General features: G+C 37.1%; 2 protein-coding genes across 5 annotated transcripts in view; one reads left to right on the forward strand and one right to left on the reverse strand.

The window, feature by feature from the left end:
* Nucleotides 1–4,894, forward strand: part of LOC128019914 (integrin beta-like protein 1) — a 39,092-nt gene extending 34,198 nt beyond the window's left edge. The window contains exons 9-10 of one of the 2 annotated variants that reach the window (XM_052606262.1): nt 1,076–1,189; nt 4,615–4,894. In XM_052606262.1, the coding sequence (XP_052462222.1) occupies nt 1,076–1,189; nt 4,615–4,703 (203 nt within the window). In that variant the 3' untranslated portion in view covers nt 4,704–4,894. The remainder of the gene's footprint in view (nt 1–1,075; nt 1,190–4,614) is intronic. The other variant, XM_052606261.1, reaches the window with a different exon arrangement.
* A 639-nt stretch (nt 4,895–5,533) lies between these two features.
* Nucleotides 5,534–23,807, reverse strand: part of LOC128019915 (fibroblast growth factor 14-like) — a 127,398-nt gene continuing 109,124 nt past the window's right edge. For all 3 annotated transcript variants that reach the window (XM_052606265.1, XM_052606264.1, XM_052606263.1), the window contains exons 4-5: nt 10,080–10,278; nt 5,534–8,426 (exon numbers count right to left, since the gene is read on the reverse strand). In XM_052606265.1, the coding sequence (XP_052462225.1) occupies nt 8,287–8,426; nt 10,080–10,278 (339 nt within the window). In that variant the 3' untranslated portion in view covers nt 5,534–8,286. The remainder of the gene's footprint in view (nt 8,427–10,079; nt 10,279–23,807) is intronic.

Consider the following 23,807-nt stretch of genomic DNA (forward strand, 5'->3'; position numbering starts at 1 on the left):
AAATTATTGCCACTGAATAATGGTCTCTATGATCTGCTCAGCCTTTTGATGCATTTGGGAAAGTGGTCAGTAATTTAAACACAGCAAATGCAATGTTCATTCAAATGATGAAATTAAATTAGCACACAAATTATGAAATCCAATTAACACTTATTTTAAAAAACATTTACTCAAAGGGTGAGATTACACTTGACCTGTTAATTGGCCAAGCAGGCAAGGTTATCAACTAAATTGCGACCCCAAACCCCTTCCATATTGCTTTAGGAAACTGCAGTAGATTATAGACAATTTCTTTTGCACATGTAACAATAACAGTATAAAAAACAAATAATATTGCTTTCTCTAATGAATTCAAGTTTATTTGTATAGCGCTTTTCAAAATACGAATCGTTACAAAGCAACTTTACAGAAAATAATGTTTCTACAATATTTAGTAGTAGCTTATGGTGGTGACTGTGAATGAACAAGTCATCTCATCTGAATCAGCTTTTCACTTTATGGCACCCATTCACTGCAGAGAATACATTGGTGAGCAAGTCACGTAATGCTAAATGTTCTCTACATCTCATCTACATCTTAGCTTGAGGGTGAGCAAAATTTTAGCTATTTTTATTTTGTATTTTTGAGTGAGATGGACATTAAAATTCAACATACATTTAACAAATGCATTTATTTATTATTTTTATTTATTTATTGACATTGAAATGTGACATTTATTTGTAGGCTAATTGTCCAAAACATGAAAATAATTATTGGCTTATCAGCATTGGCCAGAAATGTATTAATGGTGCACCTGAATCATCAGCCAATGCAGAATATTTTCAAATGGCCAAATATCGGCCAATTGACTGGCCTAGCTTGTATATTGGCCTATTCCTGCCTCACCTGGAATTTGACCTTGTAAACAACAGCTGTTTCACGCATTTAGGAAAACAATTTACTCTATTTAAATTCCAATTAGGAACCGTATCACAGCTTCAAGTGTTTTATAATCATGTGAAATAGCACAGGAGATTAAGGGAAGACTAATGGATCTCCAGTCGTTGTGTGACGGAAGGCTAATTTGTTCTTGCAGGCTCTTGTCACTGTGGTCGCTGTATCTGCTCACCACAGGAGTGGTACATTTCAGGGGAATTCTGCGAGTGCGACGACAGGGAGTGCGACAAACATGACGGGCTGGTTTGCACAGGTATGTGTTCGAATGCAGCACTGCTCCTTCAAACACCCACTCGTGCACTGACAGATCTCTTTGTGATGGATATTGAGGTTCTCTGATGTGGCTGCTGTTTGATTAGACAGCTCTGTAAGGCTCTTAGGCTGAGCCGTCCAATCAGTGGGCTCCTGCTGTGTTGTTCTCATCCTGCTTTTCAATGGGAAAGAAGCTCCAGAGAGAGTCAAGGTTTTCCTTAAGAGTAGACTAGTCGTGCTAATAATAAACACAATAAATATTTATTATCATGATAACTCAAGGGCTTAAGGATCCTTGGACAGCTGCTTAGAAACTATACTTATTGGTCTAATGACGTTGTTATTAGTTGCCATGTCATTTAATTAATTATTCAGTTCCTGGTGCAGAGATGCAAAATGTATTACAAAACAAGACAAAAACAAAACTGATAAAAGGAATGCATAAATGTGTCTGTTAAATGTCACTGATTAGCATATTAACGATTTGGGCATATGTCATCATTTCCATATTCATAAGGATTATTAAAACTATTTTCTCATATTGCTCAGGGAAAACCTTCTTTTCAGTATAGATGAAATGCAAAAGCATACAATCAGTCGATTCTTTCCCTTACCTTGGGTAAAAGTAATGGTACCCAGCCTTTATAATTATAATCATGCAAAAATGTGCCTGCCAGTTTCTAAATAATAATTTTCATGGCTTCTTCAGTAAGATATTCTCATTACACCCACAACTGATAAGCGCTGTGGAAAATTGTAATGTATTAGGGAAAGCCGAGGCTTAATTTTTATGCACAGCAGATGCGAATTCCAACTGTTTGGACATTGATACAATATACGGCTCTCAAGCTTTCTTGTGAACGAAAGCTGCTGTCACATACAGCTCTTGTAACGGCATATGTAAACAACCTCACAAATTAGACTTTTAAATTAGTATGTTTCTAAGATACTGATGTTATACTTGAATACAGTGGTTTTTACACACTGTTCATGTTAGAAATAAAAGAAAAATTTAAAAGAAAAATAAATATTAATGTATAAATTAATACAATTATGAATAATATAACTTTATATTATTCTTTTTATTATTATTACAACATTTTGTAATAATAATTCACAAATTTTTCAATAAATTCTAACTTGCCCTATGGGTTCCTGGGCTCCAGTTGTAAACTGTTTGTTTACAAACTGAAGCAGTTGTAAATTTGAACTGGCTGTAGTCGGCATCTGATCATCTTAAAACAATCTGTGACACTCTGAACCTCTTTCAGTTAGTCGAGACACCTACTAGACTTAACTAGAGGGATCACAAAAAGTCCACATTAATTGATCTAATTTTTAGTAATGCTCTTCAGCCTATGTATTTGCTAATGATGTTAGTGACCACTGCGTCATTGCCACAGTCAGAGATACCAAATTACCCAAGCATAAGACATGTATTATTAAGAGACGATGTTTGCGTCATTTTAAGTTTTTTTTTTTTTTTTTCTTTGTTTTTTTTTATGATGTAGTACATTATGATTGGGATAGGACCTTCCTAATCCCTGATATTGAGTCCGCCTGGAAATATTTTTATGATGGTTGTATATCATCTATCAATAAGCATGCACCTTTGCAATGATGCAAAGCATGCAAAAATTGTGTTAAAAATAGGGATAATTCCTGGTTTTCTGAAGCTCTTATCCGTGAGCATGATATTGTATGGGCAAAAGCTAGGTAAACTGACTAATGACCTGCTTTAGGCAGCTTAAAAATAAATGCATAGTCGCTATCAGAAAAGCTAAGGCTGATTACTTTATTGCAAATACTACTAATTCAAAAAATCCAAAAAGTTTTTGGCAGAACATAAAGTTGTTAACAGGCAGTAAAAATACTTCCCTTCATGTATAAATATGGACTCCACTAGTATCTCAGAAAAATAACAAATGCTCAGTTATTTTAATAAGCATTTCTATTTGAATCACAAAATCGTACATGTTCTGATTCCAATTTTATTAACGCAGAAAGGCATTCAAAAAGGAGGAGTTTAGATTTCAACACATCAGAAGCTTAGATGTTTATAAAGCACTCAGATTGCTTGACACAAATAAATCACCAGGCCCTGATTGTGTGGAACCTATATATTTGAAGTTAGCTGCAGATATTATTACATCCCCTTTCATCTTTCATTAAATACCGGTGTCATCCCATAAATTTGGAAATCAGCTTTTGTTGTTCTACTATTAAGGGGGGTCCTGCATTGTTAGATAATTATAGACCAGTTTCAAAGCTCTGTTTTTTATCAAATATCCTAGAAAGTCTTATCAGTGAACAGTTGACATGTTATTTGAATGCAAACAAAGTGTTGTCTATTAATCTGTTGGAATTTTGCAAGTTCTAAATGATATTGTGGGTTCAATTGATAATGGTGATTTCTGTGCCTCTCTTTTTTATTATTTATCTAAGGCTTTTGACACGGTGGAACATTAAGTATTGCTGCATAGATTGAAAAGCATTGGTTTATCAAGTCATGTTATTCTTTGGTTTAAAAATTAATTAAGTGGAATAATTCAATGTGTACAAATTGAAAGTAAACTATCTGACTCATTGGAGACTGCTAAGGTGTTCCCCAAGGATCTGTGCTGGGAACCTTTTATTTACCATTTATATAAACAGTCTCGACAATGACAAAGATGCTAACAGAGTGGGTTGGCCCTCTTTGTCTAGTAGGAGAAAAATGCATTGGTACTTAATTATGTATAATAATTCATATCCTTCATATCTTTGCAGTATTGTACAACAGAAAACTGTTGAGAAATATTTTCTACTTTCTCAAAACTATTACTCATTATAACTATAACTATAACTCATTTTAGCCAGGTCACTCCTGTGAAAGAGATTTTAATCTCAGAGAGTCTTTTCTGATTAAATAAAGGTTATCAAAACCCTGCTTTAATATGTGTAAAAATACATAGCACACAACTACTGGAGAAAAGTTTATTTTTAATTTTTATTAGATTAAAACATTTTTTTATTACTTATTACTTTTGTAATGGACAATTATTTATTGGTTTTGATTCTAAATGCAAACAGGTGACATGTTTAATCAAGTGTTACTCAAAAGTTTACTCAAAATTACACATTTGAATTGGCTTAGTAAGCTTCACAGATCATGATTTTGGTGTACACCAAATTATAATGTACATTTACAAATGCTGGAAAAAAAAGGAGAAATCATACCATGTAATCTTACCAGTTCTGTCACAGGGCCTGAATTTGAACTGAATAGACAAGACCCCAGAGAATGTGGCTCCAAAACTTGCATTTGTACTTGGTTTCCCATTACACATTCTGCCAAGAGGGTGTGAAGAGAGAAAGCATGTCGAGACTTGGAGAGTGATGATTCGGATTTCTCAGTTCTGTCTCTCCTCTCAACTTCTGTTCCAGGGAACGGTGTGTGCAACTGCGGAAATTGTGACTGCTGGGATGGCTGGACAGGAAACGCCTGTGAAATCTGGATTGGAGAGGAGCATTAACCTCTTGTAGACACTTAAAGACTGATTTTGTTGTCAATCAAGACAAGAAAGGCGGCGGCTGCACCAACAGCGAATAAGGGAAAATTGATTTTTGAGATTTGTGCAATATAACTGCATCCAAATTTTCTAAATTAAAGCAGTTCCATTACATGCACATACATAAAACAGCTGTGGGAGATGACATCTATAATCCTCTACAGTTTTCCATATAACTATATATATATACATATATATATACACATATATACATATATATATATATATATATATATATATATATATATATATATATATATATATATATATATATATATATGAAAAATGTGTATCATAACGCTTGCATAGATTATTGACTGACACATAAGCAGTAAAAGGAGAGGATAAGAACATTATATTATTATTCAGGTTGCTGTTTTTCAGAGCTCTGTTTGTGTGCAATATTTTTATGACCCTATTTTATTTACAGTAAGTTCTATGTGAGAAAAAATAAATTAAACAGCCTGATCCCAACAAATTTAACATGCTCTGAAATGTCATCAGAATGAGAAAGCTATTTTTTTGCAATCGGGCTAAACAAATGTAGAATTATTTCTTGTCTTTTTTATTTCTATGGTAACTGTGATATTTAGGGCCTGTTTGCCTGCAAAATGTTACAGGTTTTTTTTAATGAAATTGTAAAAAAGAAATACAAATAAAAATGTTAACGGTATATTATATCGACCCAAGTAATTATAAAAATAAAACAAACAAAAAATAGACCCTATTACATGTTAATATTTGTATATATTGCACAAATATTGCATTGAATTGGTTAGAGATTTCAGTACACCTTTATATAAATATTTTATTCAATATGTTGTCTCTGTGTATACAACAAACACAAACTGTACAGTGCAGACAAACTCATTGCATATATGTATGTAAAATTAGCAGAACATACCAACAGTCCATGATACACATAGCCTACAACATGCAGTTCATATATACCACCCTCTTCCCATGCAACAGATGAAGTAACTGTCAAATCAATGTTCAAAACCAATCAACAGACAATGGAGACCTTCCTTCACCACTGAAAATCAGAAATACGGAGAAAACACAGACATGATCAGCGTTTGCTCATTACAATTTAATGACGTCACGCACACGACCTGAATGGAACCAAACAAACACAGACATTTGAAAGAGGAAAAAACAAGCGAACGTACTAACTAATGCACACATACTCACAAGTCACTTACAAAAATAAATTCAACCTTCGTAAAACCAGTTCACTGGTCTGCAGGGCAGCTATAGCCCAGCATGTAGAGCTCATTGGAGTGAGTGATTTGTTTCGTGTGGAAGTGGGACACCAGCCTGGAACTAATTTCAAATATGAAGCTACTTTTCCTGTATAGTACTGCATCTCATTCTAGCATTAAATTCGACTTTGTACATACAAATATTAAGTCTAATGTGCTTGAACATCTCCTAATATGAAACTAGCTCAAAATCCCAATAAATGAAAATATAGGTCTTCAATTGAAGTGTAGAATATATTTGTATTTAGCAGCATAGCCTCGGTCTACTTCATAACATTCTAAACAGTATTCATCATTCAAACTATGAAAACTGTTAAAGCAAGACAGGCTTCATGTCAGCTCAACTGATAATTGGCTAAGTAGATGTGAGTAGATGACGATTTCAAACGCAAAGTGCCATGGTCTCAATCCAGAGTATGAGAGAGCCTCATATAATCATGCCCATTCAGTGTAGCCCTATGGCTCAAACTAGCTTTAAACATTTCTAGCCATCCCATACTTTGGTCCTTGAGAAGACGCATGCAGGTGATTAGTAATAGGTACCCCGGTTTTATACTAAATGAACAATCGAAGTGAAGGATATCATTTGTAATCTCTTCAAGTTTTAATTGAAACGATTTAAAAAGTCGAGACAATTGTTCTACATGATGAACCCTAGTCACAGTGAGGACAAAAACCGTTACTAAAAACCGAGTTACTTAAATTGTTCGGCTGGATTCTCGTGTTTACGTACTTTGGTAACAATCAACTTCTGTATGTTTGTGGATTAAGTTGCTACTGAATTTGTTTGTGTGTGTCAGTGTCTGGGGCATGAGGCACCTTTAACCCAGCACAGACTGGGTACATGTTTTTGCATGCTGGGTTAGAGGTCATCACAGGCACAGGATGAGCAGTACTGGACTCTGCATGCTGAGCTAGGAAAATCCCTCTCATTTCAGAATCTCTGATAATATCTGGTAGTTAAAAATCTTATTTATTTACTTTTTTTTTTCTTTTTTCTTTATTTGTATACAGTGAAAACATTGTTATAGAAGCCATTTCTTGCACTGCGTCAGCGCTGCAAGAACAGAACATAATACTAACCTTGGCCATGCCTTTGCTGAACAAAATGGGTGTGCAGCCAATAGTAATGGTGCCTACTTATATTGAGCCATTTAACCGCACAGGCCTGAAGTAGACTGTATTTATCTACGGCTGCCACTCTTGTCACATTTAAGGTGCTCACCAGAACTAGCCCATAGTTCAGAGGAGTCAGCATGTCAAAGTGGGGCCTTGACCAGAGGCCTACAAGGCCTATAGATATTCCTAGAGCCCACGCTCTAAATTAAGAGCAAAGAAAAGTGGAAAGTCACCTAGTTACTGGGGTTGAAACCGATTTACACCGTACTAGATAGTGATATGTACTCTATACACCTTCCCCAGCACATGCCAACTCCTTGTGTTGGACTGCTGCGGGCATGACTTGTGCACTCGCCGGCATACTTGTGTCCCTCTCTAGACATTGCAAGAAGAAGACACGAGTACTGAACCTTGGATAATGAGTTTGATTTTCTTTAGGAGGCTCCATCCCCTTGAAAGATTGATGTCTCTTGACCATTATCAACATGAAAGGACTTTGTGGAAAATCCATCATTGTGGTTGAATGACTGCACACTAGAACGCATTGCACACTGCCCCAATAACAAATTTCGTAAGTAACCGACAAAAGGGAAAGATTTGGAAATTCGAGCTATAGAGACTGTGGGACACCTAGAAAGAAGGAGACACAAGAGCGTACTTGATAAAAAAGCAAAACAAAAAAAAAACAAGTTGAGGATTCTAATCCATATATGTATATCTTTACAGTATTACCCCAGAGCGTAGCTGGTGTTACTGTGTATATAGAAAATAGATTTGAAATGTATGGTCTCTGCTGCGACAGGGTTCAAGCAAAGGGTTGTAATGGGTGACTGTTAGCAGGCGAAAGAACCGCCACACAAGCGCCTGCGGTTTTCGATTACAGAAAAAACATCAGCTTTATTGTATGTCAAAAGGCATTCCATATCAGTTAGGGCATTCCTTGGTGAAAGTTTAGCTGGTTTATCCAGTTGCATCCTCCTACGTGCACAGCTGACCACTCTCCCGGAGCCAGTCCATCGTCAAATTAGATCAGAGGAGTGAAGATGGACGGAGGGAACAGGGAGGAGAGAGCAGAGGATACCTGGATCTGATCCACAAACATGGAGAGTCTGACAAAAGAAGCACGGCTCTCCCAGGCTGAGCATGGCTGAGATGGGATCTAGCTATGTGGTGGGCTTGGTTTCCTTGCTGACAGGTTTGCCTCCGTTCATGATGGCCGGCTCTGTGCTTTTACTGGGAGGCACGGCAGGTTTGGGCACGGTCTCCCCCACGTCATGCAATGATGGCTCTCGGTACATAGCGACTGCAAAAGACATTAGAGGGCAAAAGTCAGCCAGGTAACCACAGTCTAATTGGAAATAATTTTGGGGGCCGACCAGGAAATTGACTAAATAATAATTACATTTAGGATAGTTTGCCCCAACTAAGACTCATTTTGAAACCTGAAAATTGGCAAAAATGACCACATTCACTATGGAAACTTTGACAGGACATGTGCAAGTGTTTCAAAGTGCGGACAAGTTGTCAGCTGGGCTCAACCATTTCCTTAGTGGTGATGGGAAGGTGGTCTGATCTCTCAGGAGGCATTTGACTAGGTTCACTGCTTCACGTAAGTTCAAACTTACTGTATTGTTAGCAGTGCCGCTACTGGTGCTGGCTGGTGCCACAGTATTAGCCAAGAAAATAATAAACACGACAGGATGAGAGACTGGTCTAAAATGTGGGCACCTGTACATGGATATAAAGCATTGCACAGGCAGAAACTGGCCACACATCATTGCAAATTACACCTCAAACTGTATATAAAGCATCAATCTCACGCTAGCCAGAGAAATTTTACAGTGTGCCAATAAAAGAGCTGTAAGAAATATTTGAAAAGACAGGTTGTCCATCATAAGGGTACGAATGTGGGTCTTAGATATGTGGTGCTGTGAGTTTTTAATCATTTTGTAATCAGATAATTAATTATACATTTTGATTTGACCTCAAATCGAGACCTTGGTTTTCACCCAGGATTTTACCCATAACATAACAAACAACGCTGATTTTGCTGATTACAGTGTTTCTTAACCAATTTTATAGATTTCTAATTTCAATGCTTTCAAAACAATTAGACTCATGTAATGTGCACCGCATTATTTCCAGGTAAGCCATTTAACGAGCAAATTAGATGAAAACTACTGCTTGTTCTATTTATTGCATAACATGTTCCATTTATTATCTGCAACAAATATCACTTTGTTTCAATTTTTTTTTTTTTTTTTTAATTCCTACAGTATATGTTTGCCTATATGGTACATATTTTCTCGGTTTTCTTGAGTCAATATAGGACCGCTCACATTATGCTAAACTCTGTCTGGCCTCTATCAACAGACTATGATTCAGTGTCAATCAGACTGTCTCTCAATTCATTTGAGACTGCTGTCCCCTTCCTCTCTTTTCACCTCTTCTTACATTATCTCCTCTTGCTCTTTCAATGTCCGCCTCCTCTCTTCTCCTCTGCTCTCCTCTCCTCATCCTACATCCTCTCCTATTCCTTTCCCATCATCTGTCATCCTCCTCCGCACTTACGCTCTCATCTTTATCTCTTCTTCCTAATCTCTCTTGTCTTCTTCTACCTCCTCCATCTTTGTAGTTGTTTGTATTAAACGTTTTGAAAACATGAACCTTGTACTGGAGATTTTTTGTGTGTGGGTTTTCAATAAAAATTATGTATGCTGTCATTTTTATTAAGGCGATGAAAATGTACAGCCTGATTTGGAAACGTGTTCAGATGCCTGCGTTCCTTGTTTTGAAACCTTGACCTTGTGTGTAAGCCATTTGAGGAAAAACTGTAAAAAGGCATCAAGCTAAAGCCTCTATCTCTCAGGGACTTGGGCACTTCATTACCATTCTGCCAGTGTCACAGTGACCTCGATGTTAACCATTCTCTTGAGGTTTTCAGAGCATGCTTTACCTTCTAATGGCTTGGGCAGGAAGTGAGCAGCTGGTTTAGTTTTCTTCACCCGGTTCCCCTTCATGGCCTGGCCATCTTTATTTAAGCCAAGGAACCATGCTCTCCCCGACTCCTGCTGCCTATACAGCATGGATGAGTAGATCACATAGTAGTTTTCAAACACAGACTCTTTAAACTTGCATTCCGGCGTAAACAATTCCTGTAAGAAAGAGAGACAACAGAGTATTGGTGTCACAATGAAGCTGTGGGCATTTGTGTGGGATTTAAAAGAAAAAGGGTTCAATAAACTTAACAAATTTCAAAACATCTTCACATGAATAAATGAAATAAACTAATCTTCAATTAAAACTACTTTTATCACTTTTGAATAGTAAAGTATAGATTATATCTCTTTACCTAATTTATATATATATATATATAACTAACTATTATTACCTGTATTAATAATGCATCAATTTAGCATTTTCATTTCTATTGCATCTTACAACCTTCCTCCAGTTCGATCATAAACCCAAAATCAGGACTGGGGAACCCTGATTATCACATACAGTTTTACGTCAGATGAGGGACATTTCCTATCAGAACCGCTATTGAAAAGACTCAATAGACACTTCTGTCTTGGGCAGCGTGTGCGATATGGTGTCCACTCCAAATAACATCTATATGATGTATATTGTTTAATTAACAGAATAGAAACTGCAAACACTGATACTTTCCAAAATAATATTCAAAATCCTCAACATTTTCCTATTATTCTGTATGCATGGTGAGCCACTGCAGGTCTGTCTGCTGATACCTGAATGAGCATACAGACAAAATAATTGGCCCCGAGACAAAATGTGATATTCGCTCATGACAAATTAATCTCTACTTTCACCTTCACTCTAGGTGCCATGCTCAGCCATGCAAAGTCTATTATTTTCTTCTAATATCCATATCCAGTTGCACAATCCACACTCTGGCAAGGGCATTCCAACCTTTTCTTAACCATTTTTCAGCCCATCTGACTGCACACCTAAAAAGAAACTCAGAGCAAATTGTGGGCATACTGTACTCCCACACTTCATTTGGCTCCACAAAATTTCAATTTGCAGTTCATTTGAAAAGTTTAGGATCATGCCAGACTGTGAATCTAGCAGGAGCAGTAAACATTATCTGTAAATATTAAATCTAAAAACAATTTCTCAAAATGAACATGGTTTTCTCTCTATTCAAACTACAGTTGTAAATCTGGTTAAAATGCATATTTTCCTAAACATCTCACACTTCCTTATCTAGAACATTATACTCCACCAGATTACAATAATAAAAAAAAAAAAAAAACAGGACAGCTGTCACACAGAGTTGTGAAATGAAGATCTTTTTTATGGCTCTGTTTATTTGCTTTCAGATTTACATATATGTCATATAGCATTATCACTAAAATAATTAAAATATAGCTATTATAACAATTTCAATGATTTACTAAAATAAAAACTCACTATGTATGTACAGTAGCAACTATATATATATATATATATATATATATATATATATATATATATATATATATATATATATATATATGTATACACACACACACACACACACACACACACACACTGTATAATTATTGCATTCTGACTGATTTAAGGATTTTAAAATATTGCAGTACACAGTCTTCTCCAAAAGGACTTAATTTGACCAGTGAAATCCATTCATCTGTTCTGTATAACCCATTATTTGATGCCATCTGTAAACACTGTGTACATTGCATTACCCGGCAAATAATTGCATCGATTAAAGCTTCCAGTCTTGCTGTCAATTCCATAACTCCACCACTTCAATAATCCTAGGAGCACTTCTCTCTATTGGTAAATAACACCAAAACTATCATTTATAAATCTACAAGTTCCATTAACACCCATCATTAAACTACACATTAAAGACCTCATGTCTGACTAAGACAGCAAGTTCTAAATGCATAAATATGTGTCTCTTCTAAAAGTCTCTTCTAATTGACAAATGAGGCTGATTTTACAGTAATGTACTTCCTAAATACTTTTTTTACGAAAATAATACTGATGAATATGAGATTTAATGTCTCATATATTTAAAATGGTCAGTAAATCAAAAATGTTAATCCACTAAAATATGTAATAAAGAAAGTTAAACCTACTTTCTCCCAGTATATTCTTTCAAAAGATATTAAAGGGGGGGGGGGGGGGTGCTATTTCATGCATACTGAGTTTTTTACACTGTTAAAGAGTTGGATTCCCATGCTAAACATGGACAAAGTTTCAAAAATTAAGTTGTACGTTAAGTTGTTCCCAAAATACTCCTTCCGGTTTGTCACGTTTCGGAAAGTTTTTTTCGAGTATGGCTCTGTGTGACGTTAGATGAAGCGGAATTTCCTTATATGGGTCCTAAGGGCACTTCTGCCGGAAGAGCGTGCGCTCCCGTATAGCGAGGCTGAGCACAGACATTTCACTGATCAGAGCGATTCACTGATCAGAGCGAGAGCGTCGTGAAAAGTCACAAAATAAGTGTGTTTTTGGTTGCCAGGGCAAGACAACTCTGCAGAGATTACCAAAGAAAAAAACCGCATTAAGGGACCAGTGGATGGAGTTTGACCCAGTTTGGCCCAGTTTGACGACGGATTTGCATATCATTTATTTCTTAAGGATGATGCAATCCCAACGAAAAAGGGTCACGATCGTGTGTTGGAACCGCAGGCGGTGAGTAAAACTGCTTAAAATATCTCTGCCTCCTTGTTAGTGCGTCCCCTCCCATGCCGGAGACCCGGGTTCGAGCCCCGCTCGGAGTGAGTCGTTGCTGCTGCTGCTCTCGTTCAGTTTCAGCCTCGGGATCTGATTCTGGATCATAAATAAATGGCTGAATCTGACTGTTAGCCATGGTTTGTTTTGGATGATGGTTTTTCCCTCACGGTAATGTCACAGCTTCCACATGCTCTCAACGCAAAAGCCTACTCGCGCTCGTGATTCTTTAGCTCCGCCCACACGTCACGCCTCCAGCCGGTCGTGTTTTTCCAGGAAAAATTGGTACAGACTATCTTGCTCTTATGAATATAATAAAACTAAAGACTTTTTGGAGTTATGAAGGATGCAGTACTACTATATAGGTACTCAAGATTAACAGGAGATTGAGTGAAAACGAGCATTTCACCCCCCTTTAAAACAAACCGGATCCTAGCAACTGTTTCGTTTTTTCATCACAGAATGCATCACTCCTTGCCAAATAAATATATTAGAAATATAAAAAGGTAAAAGTATTGTAACCAAACACAGCTTTGGACCCAAAAGCAGAACACAGACTAAAATTACGCAAATAAAATGTATTTATTGCCAAAATCAAGCAACACAATCCATCTCTCATTTGCTGCTGAAAATTGTTGGCTGAGGTGAGCTGGAAACTAAACAAGAGTTGGCAGAGTTGAGTGAGTAATTTGTTGGTTGGATATGGCAGGCAAAATGCAGGCTGAACGCAGGTGGAGTGAGATCTGAAGCACAGAAGAAACAGAACTAGAGCTCCAACAAAACACATAACACAAATCTGGTCTAAAGACACTGGGAGGCCTTAGACAGTACCACATAAACAGACTGAACGATCTAGCAGAGAATGGTTGAAGACCCAGGGTTTAAATACTGGCAGATGAGTTGACACACCAACTCACAGACACTCAAAAAAGGAAAAACACAGCTGGCCAAAAAAATCTAAATCCCTGACAAAATGTTCAGTTGTTCAATCATTTTATAAGCCATTCTTATCACACAAAAGTGCTAAGTTGAGTTTGCCTAGAATTCAGAATGCACAGTAATGCGGTAAAAGTATGTGCAACTGTAATCATCTAAATTACATAAAGAACAGAAATGTCCAAATAGAAGGAAATTGTCACACTTTAGTAGTTTGGGGACCAGTCTTCACTATTAACTAACTATTAAGTACGTTTTCTGCCTCCTAATTTGCTACATATTAACAGTTAGTAAGGTAGTTGTAAAGTTTAGGTATGGGCTAGGGTTAAGAGACAAAAAAATATGGTGATGCAAAATAAGGTTAGTCAACTAGTTAATGTTGAGAACTGGTCCCTAAAGTTTTACCCCTTAATCCTTATCCTAATACGTATCAAACTTAACAATTAACCTACCTTACTAACTATTAATAACAGCCCAAGCTCAATCGAAACCCAACCCTAAACCTACCCAATAGTGTTAACAAATGCAAAACTGATATAAAAATGCATTTGTTGATACAACCGTGCCATTTGAACTTCCTTATATGCAGGTCTGAACTGTTTCGTCAAAGCATAGTTTCACAGGATTTGTACTGGAGCTATTCACCACACAAGTGCAACTCCATACTGAGTGAGCTACCAAACAAACCTACTGAATATGAAAACCCATACTTATAAAGCTGGATATGTGACGCTAACATTCAAAAGTATCAGTTCTGAAATCTCGCAGCATGTTAAAATTGTTTTGAATATATAACATAATATTCCTCAAGTAGTTAAATAAAAAGTAGCTAAAAGTAGGCTTCATTAATCGAATCTGAAAGTTGTTTTACTGCCTCTAGTATTATTTCAACTGGAAACTGCAGCAATTCTTATATATAGCTAAGTTTTTCAGTTTTGCAGAAATGTATTTAGAGGCACGTATTACAAATGAGCCTATGTTGATTAAAAAGCAGCAAATTGGGTGTTTATTGAGGCAGAAGTCGTAGTTAATGATTTGTTAATAGCGAGAATTGTACCTTAAAATAAAGTTTGACCATTATTCACCCATTTCTTAGACTTCATAATACATTAAAAAACATAAATGTTATGAAAAATCTTAGAAACTTTGTCATATCACCCTGTCGCCCAAGTCTGGTTACCCATTTTCTAGGTTAGAACCTGGATGGGAAAACTATGTTGCTGCTGGAAGAAGTTTCAGTGAGAGGGGTGCTTACTTGTGGTCTGTGTGGGTCCTAATGCCACAGTATAGTGGGGACACTATACTGTCAAAAGCACCATCCTTCGGATGAGATGTTAAACCTCAGAGGTCCTGACTCTCTGTGGTCATTAAAAATCCCAAGATGTCCTTCGAAAAAGAGTAGGGGTGTAATCCCGGCATCCTGGCCAAAATTTGCCCATTGGCCTTTGTCCATCATCATGGCCTCCTAACCATCCCCATCCCCACTTATTGGCTTCATCACGCTGTTTCCTCTCCACCAAAAAGCTGCTGTGTAGTGGGCATACTGGCTCAATATGGCTGCTGTCTTATCATTCAGGTGGATGCTGCACACTGGTGGTGACTGAGGAGATTCCCCCTTCCTTGTAAAGCGCTTTGAGTACCCAGTTACTAATTATTATTATATTATTGAATGAATCGATGGAGACAGAGCGACATACAAACAGACTGCCTACAATCCACCACTCATTACTCCAATTTCAAAAATGATTTTATTGCTCTTAAAAATGTTCCAATAATTAAACAGACAATAAACAGAGATGTGCAGTCATTTGGTAGTTTTGACATCCTTCAATATTGTGGACTCCAATCCGGTCTCAATAAATCTATTGTTTAATTCTTGTTTTTGTCTCTCTCCACCCGTTGTGTTAATCACAAGCAGAATTTAAAAACAATAAAGTGATACTGACAGCTAATTGGTTTGAAAGGTTACTGCTGGTAATGATTGGTCTTTTATTTGGAAGGAGGCATTTTCAGCTGCATTTTTTCTAACAACATTTCATCATAAGCATATCTAATCTGGGGTGTGTTTCCAAAAAACAATAGTTGCTAACCTGTTAGTTGGTTGGCAATGGGAAATTGCATTGCAAACAACAAAGTTGCTAACTTGGTTAGCAACTATGGTTTTGGGAAACGCACCCCTGATTGGTTAACTTACATATTAGAAGAGCTTATTCTATGTGTTAATTACAAAGTCTATAGAATAACCAAGACGTGTCACTCGTATAGTTTTTAGGGAAAAATGCAATGCTCAATATGGCCACTCTATCAATGGAAGCCCCGCCTTCTAAGCAAAAGAGCCAATCGCTAGTCGTTTAAGTCATTGTCTGCTAGAAGTCCTGGTTGCTATAGAAACAGTCAGCATTCAGGAGATGCACTGGCTGGTCTAGCCTGAAAAATAAACCTTTTTTTAATGCAATGCTATTGGAGCATAAGAAACAACATTTATGAGACAGTTGTTGTCAGATTTCATTGGTGATTTCAAATCTGAAATTTAATCATAAGCTTGGCAAACAGTTTTGGAGAATTTGATGTTTTCCCATTCAAAGATACAGTAGCTGTTCTTTCATGCCCGAGAGGCATTTCAAAGATTGCTGCAGAGTGAAATTAATTGTCTTAAAGGGAGTTTGGTTAATTCATAACTAGTGCACATAAAATATCTACATCTGAACTAAAATAAATAAAAGATTAAAGGAACAATTAATTGTATCGTTTTAGCATTACATCTATGTAGAATGCAGTTTTGAGCAGGCTAAACCTCCTTTGATGCTAAACTTGATAGCTGACTGCAAACGTCTCCCATGGGTCGGCACAAAGAGAGCCGGCGGTCAATACAATGAAAGCTTTATTTAATTTTACATCCTGGCCAACAAATTAGACTGGTGATATGTGTCACACTGTCTAACTTTGATCTCTGACAGAAAACACTATGAGGAAGAAGCAATCCATGCTTTTAACCACCTTCTGCCGATGCTCTTTTCTTGACAGCTCTTCCTTTTCACAGCCTACTATTAAAACAGCACATACCTTTCTATCGTGTAACCATGGTAACGCTTGAAAGGCTCCTGCCTACCAATTAAGTTTTTTTTTCCCATCTTTCTTTTTTATTTTGTTGAATAGAGACACCACTATTTTTTATATTTGAATATGCATATACATTGGGCCTTTTGTATGTGTTTCATAAGTACCTATGTGAAACAATTCAACATGGGCAGGGTTGATGATCTCAGCAGAAGCATGTTGAGAAGTTAATTACTATGAAATAATTAGAGGACTGTTACTAAAAACTTAAATATAAGTCCTCTGGCATTTCACTGGGCTATCAACCATCAACCATCTCCTGTGAATGTGCAAATGTGCATCTAAAACTGATGAAATGACTGAAAAAGGTAATTGTTGAACAGATATTAAAGAAAATGAGATGAAAAAGGGGTAGAAGGAAGCAGTTTGGAAGGAAGAGTCGATCTACTGCACCTGCAATTCACCCCTTGCATTTGTTCTGCTTTGAATGTGTGGCCGTAATTGACCTTGGCCAGTGCCAGAAAGGGCAGTTTACTTCAGACAGATAATCAACCCATCCCTCAGAGAGCAGACAGAGAGGGATGGGGGAAAGAGAGGGAGAGCAAGGAGTGAAAAGACAGAAGTGAGAGAAAAGAAAGGTTAAGGGAGGCTGGGCTGAACTACTGTAGGATTACAAAAAAAAAAATAGACAGGGGGAGACAGAGCACAAGAAAGCGAGTGAGACGTGCAAAAATGTGGCAGGCTGGGCTCCCTCGTGCTGGCCTGCCAAATCATATCTCACCCACAGAGAAAAATTGGAAATTGTCTAATGTTAACGGTTGAATCAAGTCTATTAATATTGAAGAGACTGAGCTTCCCTTACATCTCTGCTTATGTTGAAACATCAAAAGAGAGCCAGATAATATGAGCTTCACTGATTTTCCTCAACCAAGCAAACAACAGAAGGGATGCTTTTAAATATGGATGGTACATAAATATGTATCTTATCGGCAGGCTCTGATGAACCTCTTGGCAACATGGGTGTCTTTTCATGAGGAATGATAGGGTAGGGCCACGAGAGGCTTTTTGATGGTTTTGTGCTCATGTAATCAATCTAATGCGGTGCAAACAAAAGGAGGCATATATCGGAAAAACCAGCTTGTTCCTTTTAAAATTCGAGACGAGGGTGGAACTTCAAGCACCGCAGTTTGTAGCTGTATCCCAATGTGAAGTGTGCAGACTCCGAAGTGTGCATTTGAAGTGTGATTGTCCCAATTCAGGATGCACCCTCCGAAGACTGCATTCCAAAGCTGATTGTGTCACCGCGGCGCGACACAAGCTGATATAATTGGAAAGTGACTTCAAATGCACCCTCCGTTTCCCAGGAAAAAATAAAGTGCACATCTGATGAACACTTCGCACACCCAAACAAATCCCAAAATCACTTGCATGCAGATGACGATGGTGTCTATATTTAGAAAACACAGCAGGTGAGAGTTCCGCGGGGGAATTCACATTGAAATGTAAGTATTGTGTTTTCATTTACTCAAATACCTAGCGAAACAAGTGTTAAAAGCCAGGGTTTTTTAAAAAACCTCTCCTATTTTAGGAATATTCTGGAGAAAATGAGCCTGCTGGGGAAAGACTTAAAAAAACACAAAGTAAGAAAGTTACAATACATTACAAATAAATTTTTGCTTAAATTCATTGTGCTGTTGTTGTTAAAAGGCATGGTTTATTTGCTCTGCCTTAGGATTGCAATTGTCTTGGGACAGGTGAGGGAGAGAGTGATGAGCTGGTCGAGATAGTCAGGAAGGACATCCAATTCCAAAGAGAAACAGAGGAGAGAAGAGCACAGAAGATCAGGGAGAAAATGGAGGGAATGTTCTCTGTTCTTGAGAGAATGTTTAACAAATACATTATTTATTAGCCGTTCTCTATTAGCCAAAAGAAAACAGTTGAAAAAAATGGGCACATTACGTTTTTTAAATGTCATATTGCCAATGAAACAACCTAATTTCTATAGTTTATTTTTGTGATGAAAGTTCGAAATGAAATGAATATGTTGTATACATTATTCATTTTTGTAGTGTAATTTATTTGTTAATGAGCCGGAGTAATTTCTGTACATTTTATATTTTTGTTTTGCATATTCACATGCAAATAAAAGAGAATTATGTATATTGTATTTTTTTTTTTAATGCAGATTATACCTTTTTATTTTTCCACAAAACATTCATCTATATATATTTTATTTTTTTCCTGTAAATATATTTTTTTTCACACATTAAAACAAATTGTTCTATATATTACTGAAAGTACTTTTTACAACTATTTACAACATATCTTAGGTTTAACATTAAAAATAATAATAAATAAAAACATTAGTTTTGAGCCCAGCCCTGCCTCCACGTGTTCTGGTGTCTTCGGGAGGTGAATCTCTTGGCGAAAGGCCAGCATCTCCTCAGGGACTTGGAGGACAAGGTGGTGGACAGTGGAATGAGGCATATCAAACACTCGAGATCACTCTGTATAATGTAGCACTGGCAGAGTAAGACAGAAATGAAACACCAGGGTTTAGATTGTGGCACCCATCACTGTCGCCATTCACTTCTCAGAAGATCTAGCAGCACTGTCAGGGCCTCCCTGCCAAAACTGTTAAAAAACCTGTCCAGCACTGGCACATTCAGCTTTATCCTGCAGTACAGGGATCTGGTCTGATTTAGGGAAAGAAGGAAAAGAGAATTTCAGAGCTATGACAACATAATTAGTAGAAGAAATACTGAGATATTTTAGTAAACTACTTAAGCAACTACTAATAGCTTATTGGGAAAAAGTTACTTGTCATATTTATAACCTTAGCTAAAGGGATAGTTCACCCAAAAATTGTCAGAATTGTCCTTTTTGGCTGAACTATCTTTAAGTAAAAGTATTATCTTGCATACTCTAATATACTTAAGGTATTGAGAGTAAAAATAAAGGTATACAGTATCGCTCTGAAAAATAATTCGTCAGAAAGGTTTGCATTACATTTACACTTACATTTAGTCATTTAGCAGATGCTTTTATCCAAAGCGACTTACATATGAGGACATTGGAAGCAATCAAAAACAACAAAAGAGCAATGACATATAAGTGCAATAACAAGTCTCAGTTAGCTTAAACACAGTACACATAGAAAGTGCTTTTAAATAATATAATAAAACGTGTGTTCGAAGTGTGTTCACTTAACTTTGGGACACAGCTTGTGTGTTACTGTACACTCTCTTCGGTTGCAGACATGTGAAATCACACCATTAATTTCTGCCTCAATAATATTTATATTTGCATACTATTCTACTTTTGCAAGCTCTTTGCGTACAAAATGCTACAGTGATACTTCTTGTCAGTCAACTACTGACTTGTAGTGTCGAACATGCTATTAATCCTTCCTCTCTGTCTTTCATCTCTTTGTTGATTATGATTATGAAGTGAATTTTTTTTTTTTTTTTGATGATGATGAATAGCTAAGAGCCCATTGCCTTTTGAAGAGCAGTCTAACCGCAAGCCCTCCGTTCAGCCTCCCTGAAGAGAGTGACCTTTCGGCTGTGGTCGATTTTTAACACCAGCTCCATGAAAGAAAATGTCCCTAGATTTTGAGTGCACTTTAAGTGTCTCTGCTTCAGCTCTCTTGTGTGTTTACTCAGAAAATAAGGAGAAAAAAAATCATGTGAAAACCTACAGCAAACTCTGTTTATACTTTAGGTTCTAAATCTTGAATCAAGCCTCATTTCAATGCAAACCAGATGAGAGGATCAGAAATCCAACATCAACTATAGTATTGGTAAAAACAAACAAATTATTACCCTGTTGAAAATATCTCAGTGCATGCAGTATTTATGCCACTCTTGTCTGAATGATACATCATGCATAAAGCTCTAAGAACAGAGAGACACTAATACTGAATGGCTGGTTGTGGTCCAGTTCACACTGGCACAGGCTGGTACCGAGAGCGGAGAAGGACACCCTTACTGTAGCAGGGTCATTCTCTGAAAACAGTGCCATTTGAGTATTGTGTGTGTCTCTGTGACTTACTACTGATAAATTTATCACAATACTAAACTTGATCACATTATTCGATAAGTTTAAATCAAACTGTTTAATGTGTAATGCATAAAAACATAAGAATAGGAGAATTTTATTTTTAAATGTATGTTTTTCATTAGAACATCAGCCATTTAGCATGTCCCCATTTATCAGTATTTCATTTTGTTTACTTGTATTGGCCTGCATTTGGGCATTCAACTGATCAAAAGTGACAGCAAATACATATGATGTAAATTGTTACCAAAAAAATTCTATTTTAAATAAATGCTTTTTCTTTAAGAAAAATCCACACAAATAGTATACAGCAAAACTATTTTCAAAATGATAAGATATGTTTCTAGAGCACAAAAATCTGATTACTCTAGACTGATTTCTGAAGATCATGAGACAAAATTACTGATTTTACTGTATTTTTTATCAAATAAATTCAGCCTTAGTATAAGCATAATAGAGTTATTTTAAAACTTTTTTTTAATTAACCTTAAACTTCTGAATGGTACTGTAACTGTACAAAAATGGAGGCATACTCAAAAAAAATCAATCAATAAATAAAACCTTATTTGTTGACCACTAAACTTAATATTGGGGGATGTCTACGGCTATTACAGTCTGAGGTGGGAAATATTATTTTCCTAAATTCAGCAGTAAACTTTTTTAAAAGACATGATTTAAAAAATAACATTTTTAGCACAAATGGCACAATTTCCTGTGAATGACAGTCGCAAGTCAGTCTAAGAACTCCACACAATGCTCGCCCTTGAGGGAGATCTCAATGGATAAACTTCCTGTGAGCCAGGGCTGGCCACCAAAGAGCTGTTGATCTTTAAATTGAGGCCAGTCTGGTCTTAAAGGAGTAATCCAGCAGTCATTATTGACTAGCCAGGAGATGTGAGGTCTCTCTAACAAGCTGACAGACTGCAGCAAGGCAGTACTCGGGGCTGTGGCAGTCACACAGTGCACAATTCCCTAGCTGTCAGCCTGAGAGAGATGTAGATGACACACAGTCCAATGCCTTAAGAGAGAATCATGGATTTTGCCTTTAGGCCTTCAGCTGCATCATGGGATTGATTTGAAAAATGCATCAAATATTTGTGCGGTAAACAACAGCATTTTGTCAGCTTGAGGAATCCCTAAGTATTATTCAGTGGCCAACATTTCCTGCATCACTTATTCTGTGGACATTAATAATGCCTCAAATTGTGCAGCTTGATGTCAAGAAGTGTGCTATTTCTTTCCTATGAAAATAGATGTAAAAAAATCCATAGACTTAAATTGAAGTAAGATGACCACCTATGAAGATGCTAAAACTACTTAGAACACACCATGGCTGCAAATCACTCAGAAAACCATAGCATTTAAGCTGAAAATCACTGAAAACAATGTGACAGCAAGGTTTCTACACTTAGCCGCTCACATTTTTTTCATGTGTTTTTTGCTCTTACTCATCCTTCAAAACAACCAACATGACTGATCTTGGGATCTGTACTGGCATTTATTTCTAGAATGACTGTGTGACTCAAGAAAGCCTGTAATACCTGGAGATAAATGTCAGTTAGCATCTCAATGGCAGTTGTCCGACTTGGACTAGCGACTAGGCTGCAGGTACATGAGCTGTGACGTCAAAGGCTGCAAAGATGGAGAACTCCATTTCACACTTTTAAGAGTCCTCTAAAGAATTCTGTAGGGATGTGGGTTTAAGCTAAAAATATAGCAGGGTTGGTTTGAACTTTTATATGCATAGACGTGTCTCCCTCATAGACAGGATTTTCCTCCAGCAGGGAATCCTGTCTGCCAGCGAGCACAGTGAGTCACCTTCCACCTCACATTCACAGCTTGTGTGTGTGAGCAAACGTGTAAATGATTATTTCAAATCTTTCGTCCAATATCTGTTTTGAATCGTTAGCCAATAGTTCCTTCAATCCTATTTGCCAGATTCAGCACATGCAGTCTGGTTTGGAGATGTGCACTTTATCACAAATGAAAATCTAGGGTGAAATTTGCTGGACCATACTCTTTGAAAACTTGCATTTCATTTTGTGTAGCCAAAAATACAGGAAGGATATCAGGGTTTTCCACTCAAATGCTCAGGAAATTGAGGAATACTTTTTTTCACTAGGGGTGCACCGATCAAGATCGGCCGTTCAAATGCGCATCTAGTCAGTAAAGCCGGTTAATCAGCCGGTAAATTCCATCAGGTGCGTGATTTCACATAGACCAGCTGTTACTACACAGAGCCGTTGTTCACTGACTAGCTGCGCAAATCCACATTCATTATCAGCGTTTATTTGCGCAGCTAGTCAGTTAACAACGTCTCTGTTTAGTAACAGCTGCTCTTTGTGAAATCATGCACCTGATGGAATTTACCGCTGACTTGAGAACCGGCTTTACTGACGAGATGCGCATTAATGCACCCCTATTTTTCACACAACCCTAATGCGGAGACAAATAGCACAAATATTAAGCTTTATTCCACAATATAACATATCTGTTGAAACCTTTTGTTTCCCCAGATAACACCGATGGAGTCTGAGTGATATGGCTGTTCTCCAGTCAGAGACTCCAACAGAAGATATTTTTCTTTGTTGTTTCAAATTGGGCTTTTACATGCACCTAGGGAGTCAGACTTTGCCTTTCACTGGTCCAGATCGTTGCTCACAGAGATCTGTCAAACCTTCTACACAGAGGAATATGAACTGCACCACGGGGCATATTTAAACCGTCCATCTCTACAAGCATGGGAATGCCTTTCTTTGGCAGTTAAGAAACCCCATCAGGATAAAATTGCTGAAGCCCTGAGGAAAACTTGTAAATGTAAATGTAGCTACTGAAGTTGTGGTATAGTGTATACATGAGAGATATTATTTTGCTTTACTGTCTTTACAGTACAATTGTGATAATGTAAAATACTAAAGGA

The sequence above is a fragment of the Carassius gibelio genome, chromosome A9 (genome assembly GCF_023724105.1).
Source record: "Carassius gibelio isolate Cgi1373 ecotype wild population from Czech Republic chromosome A9, carGib1.2-hapl.c, whole genome shotgun sequence".
NCBI lineage: Eukaryota > Metazoa > Chordata > Actinopteri > Cypriniformes > Cyprinidae > Carassius > Carassius gibelio.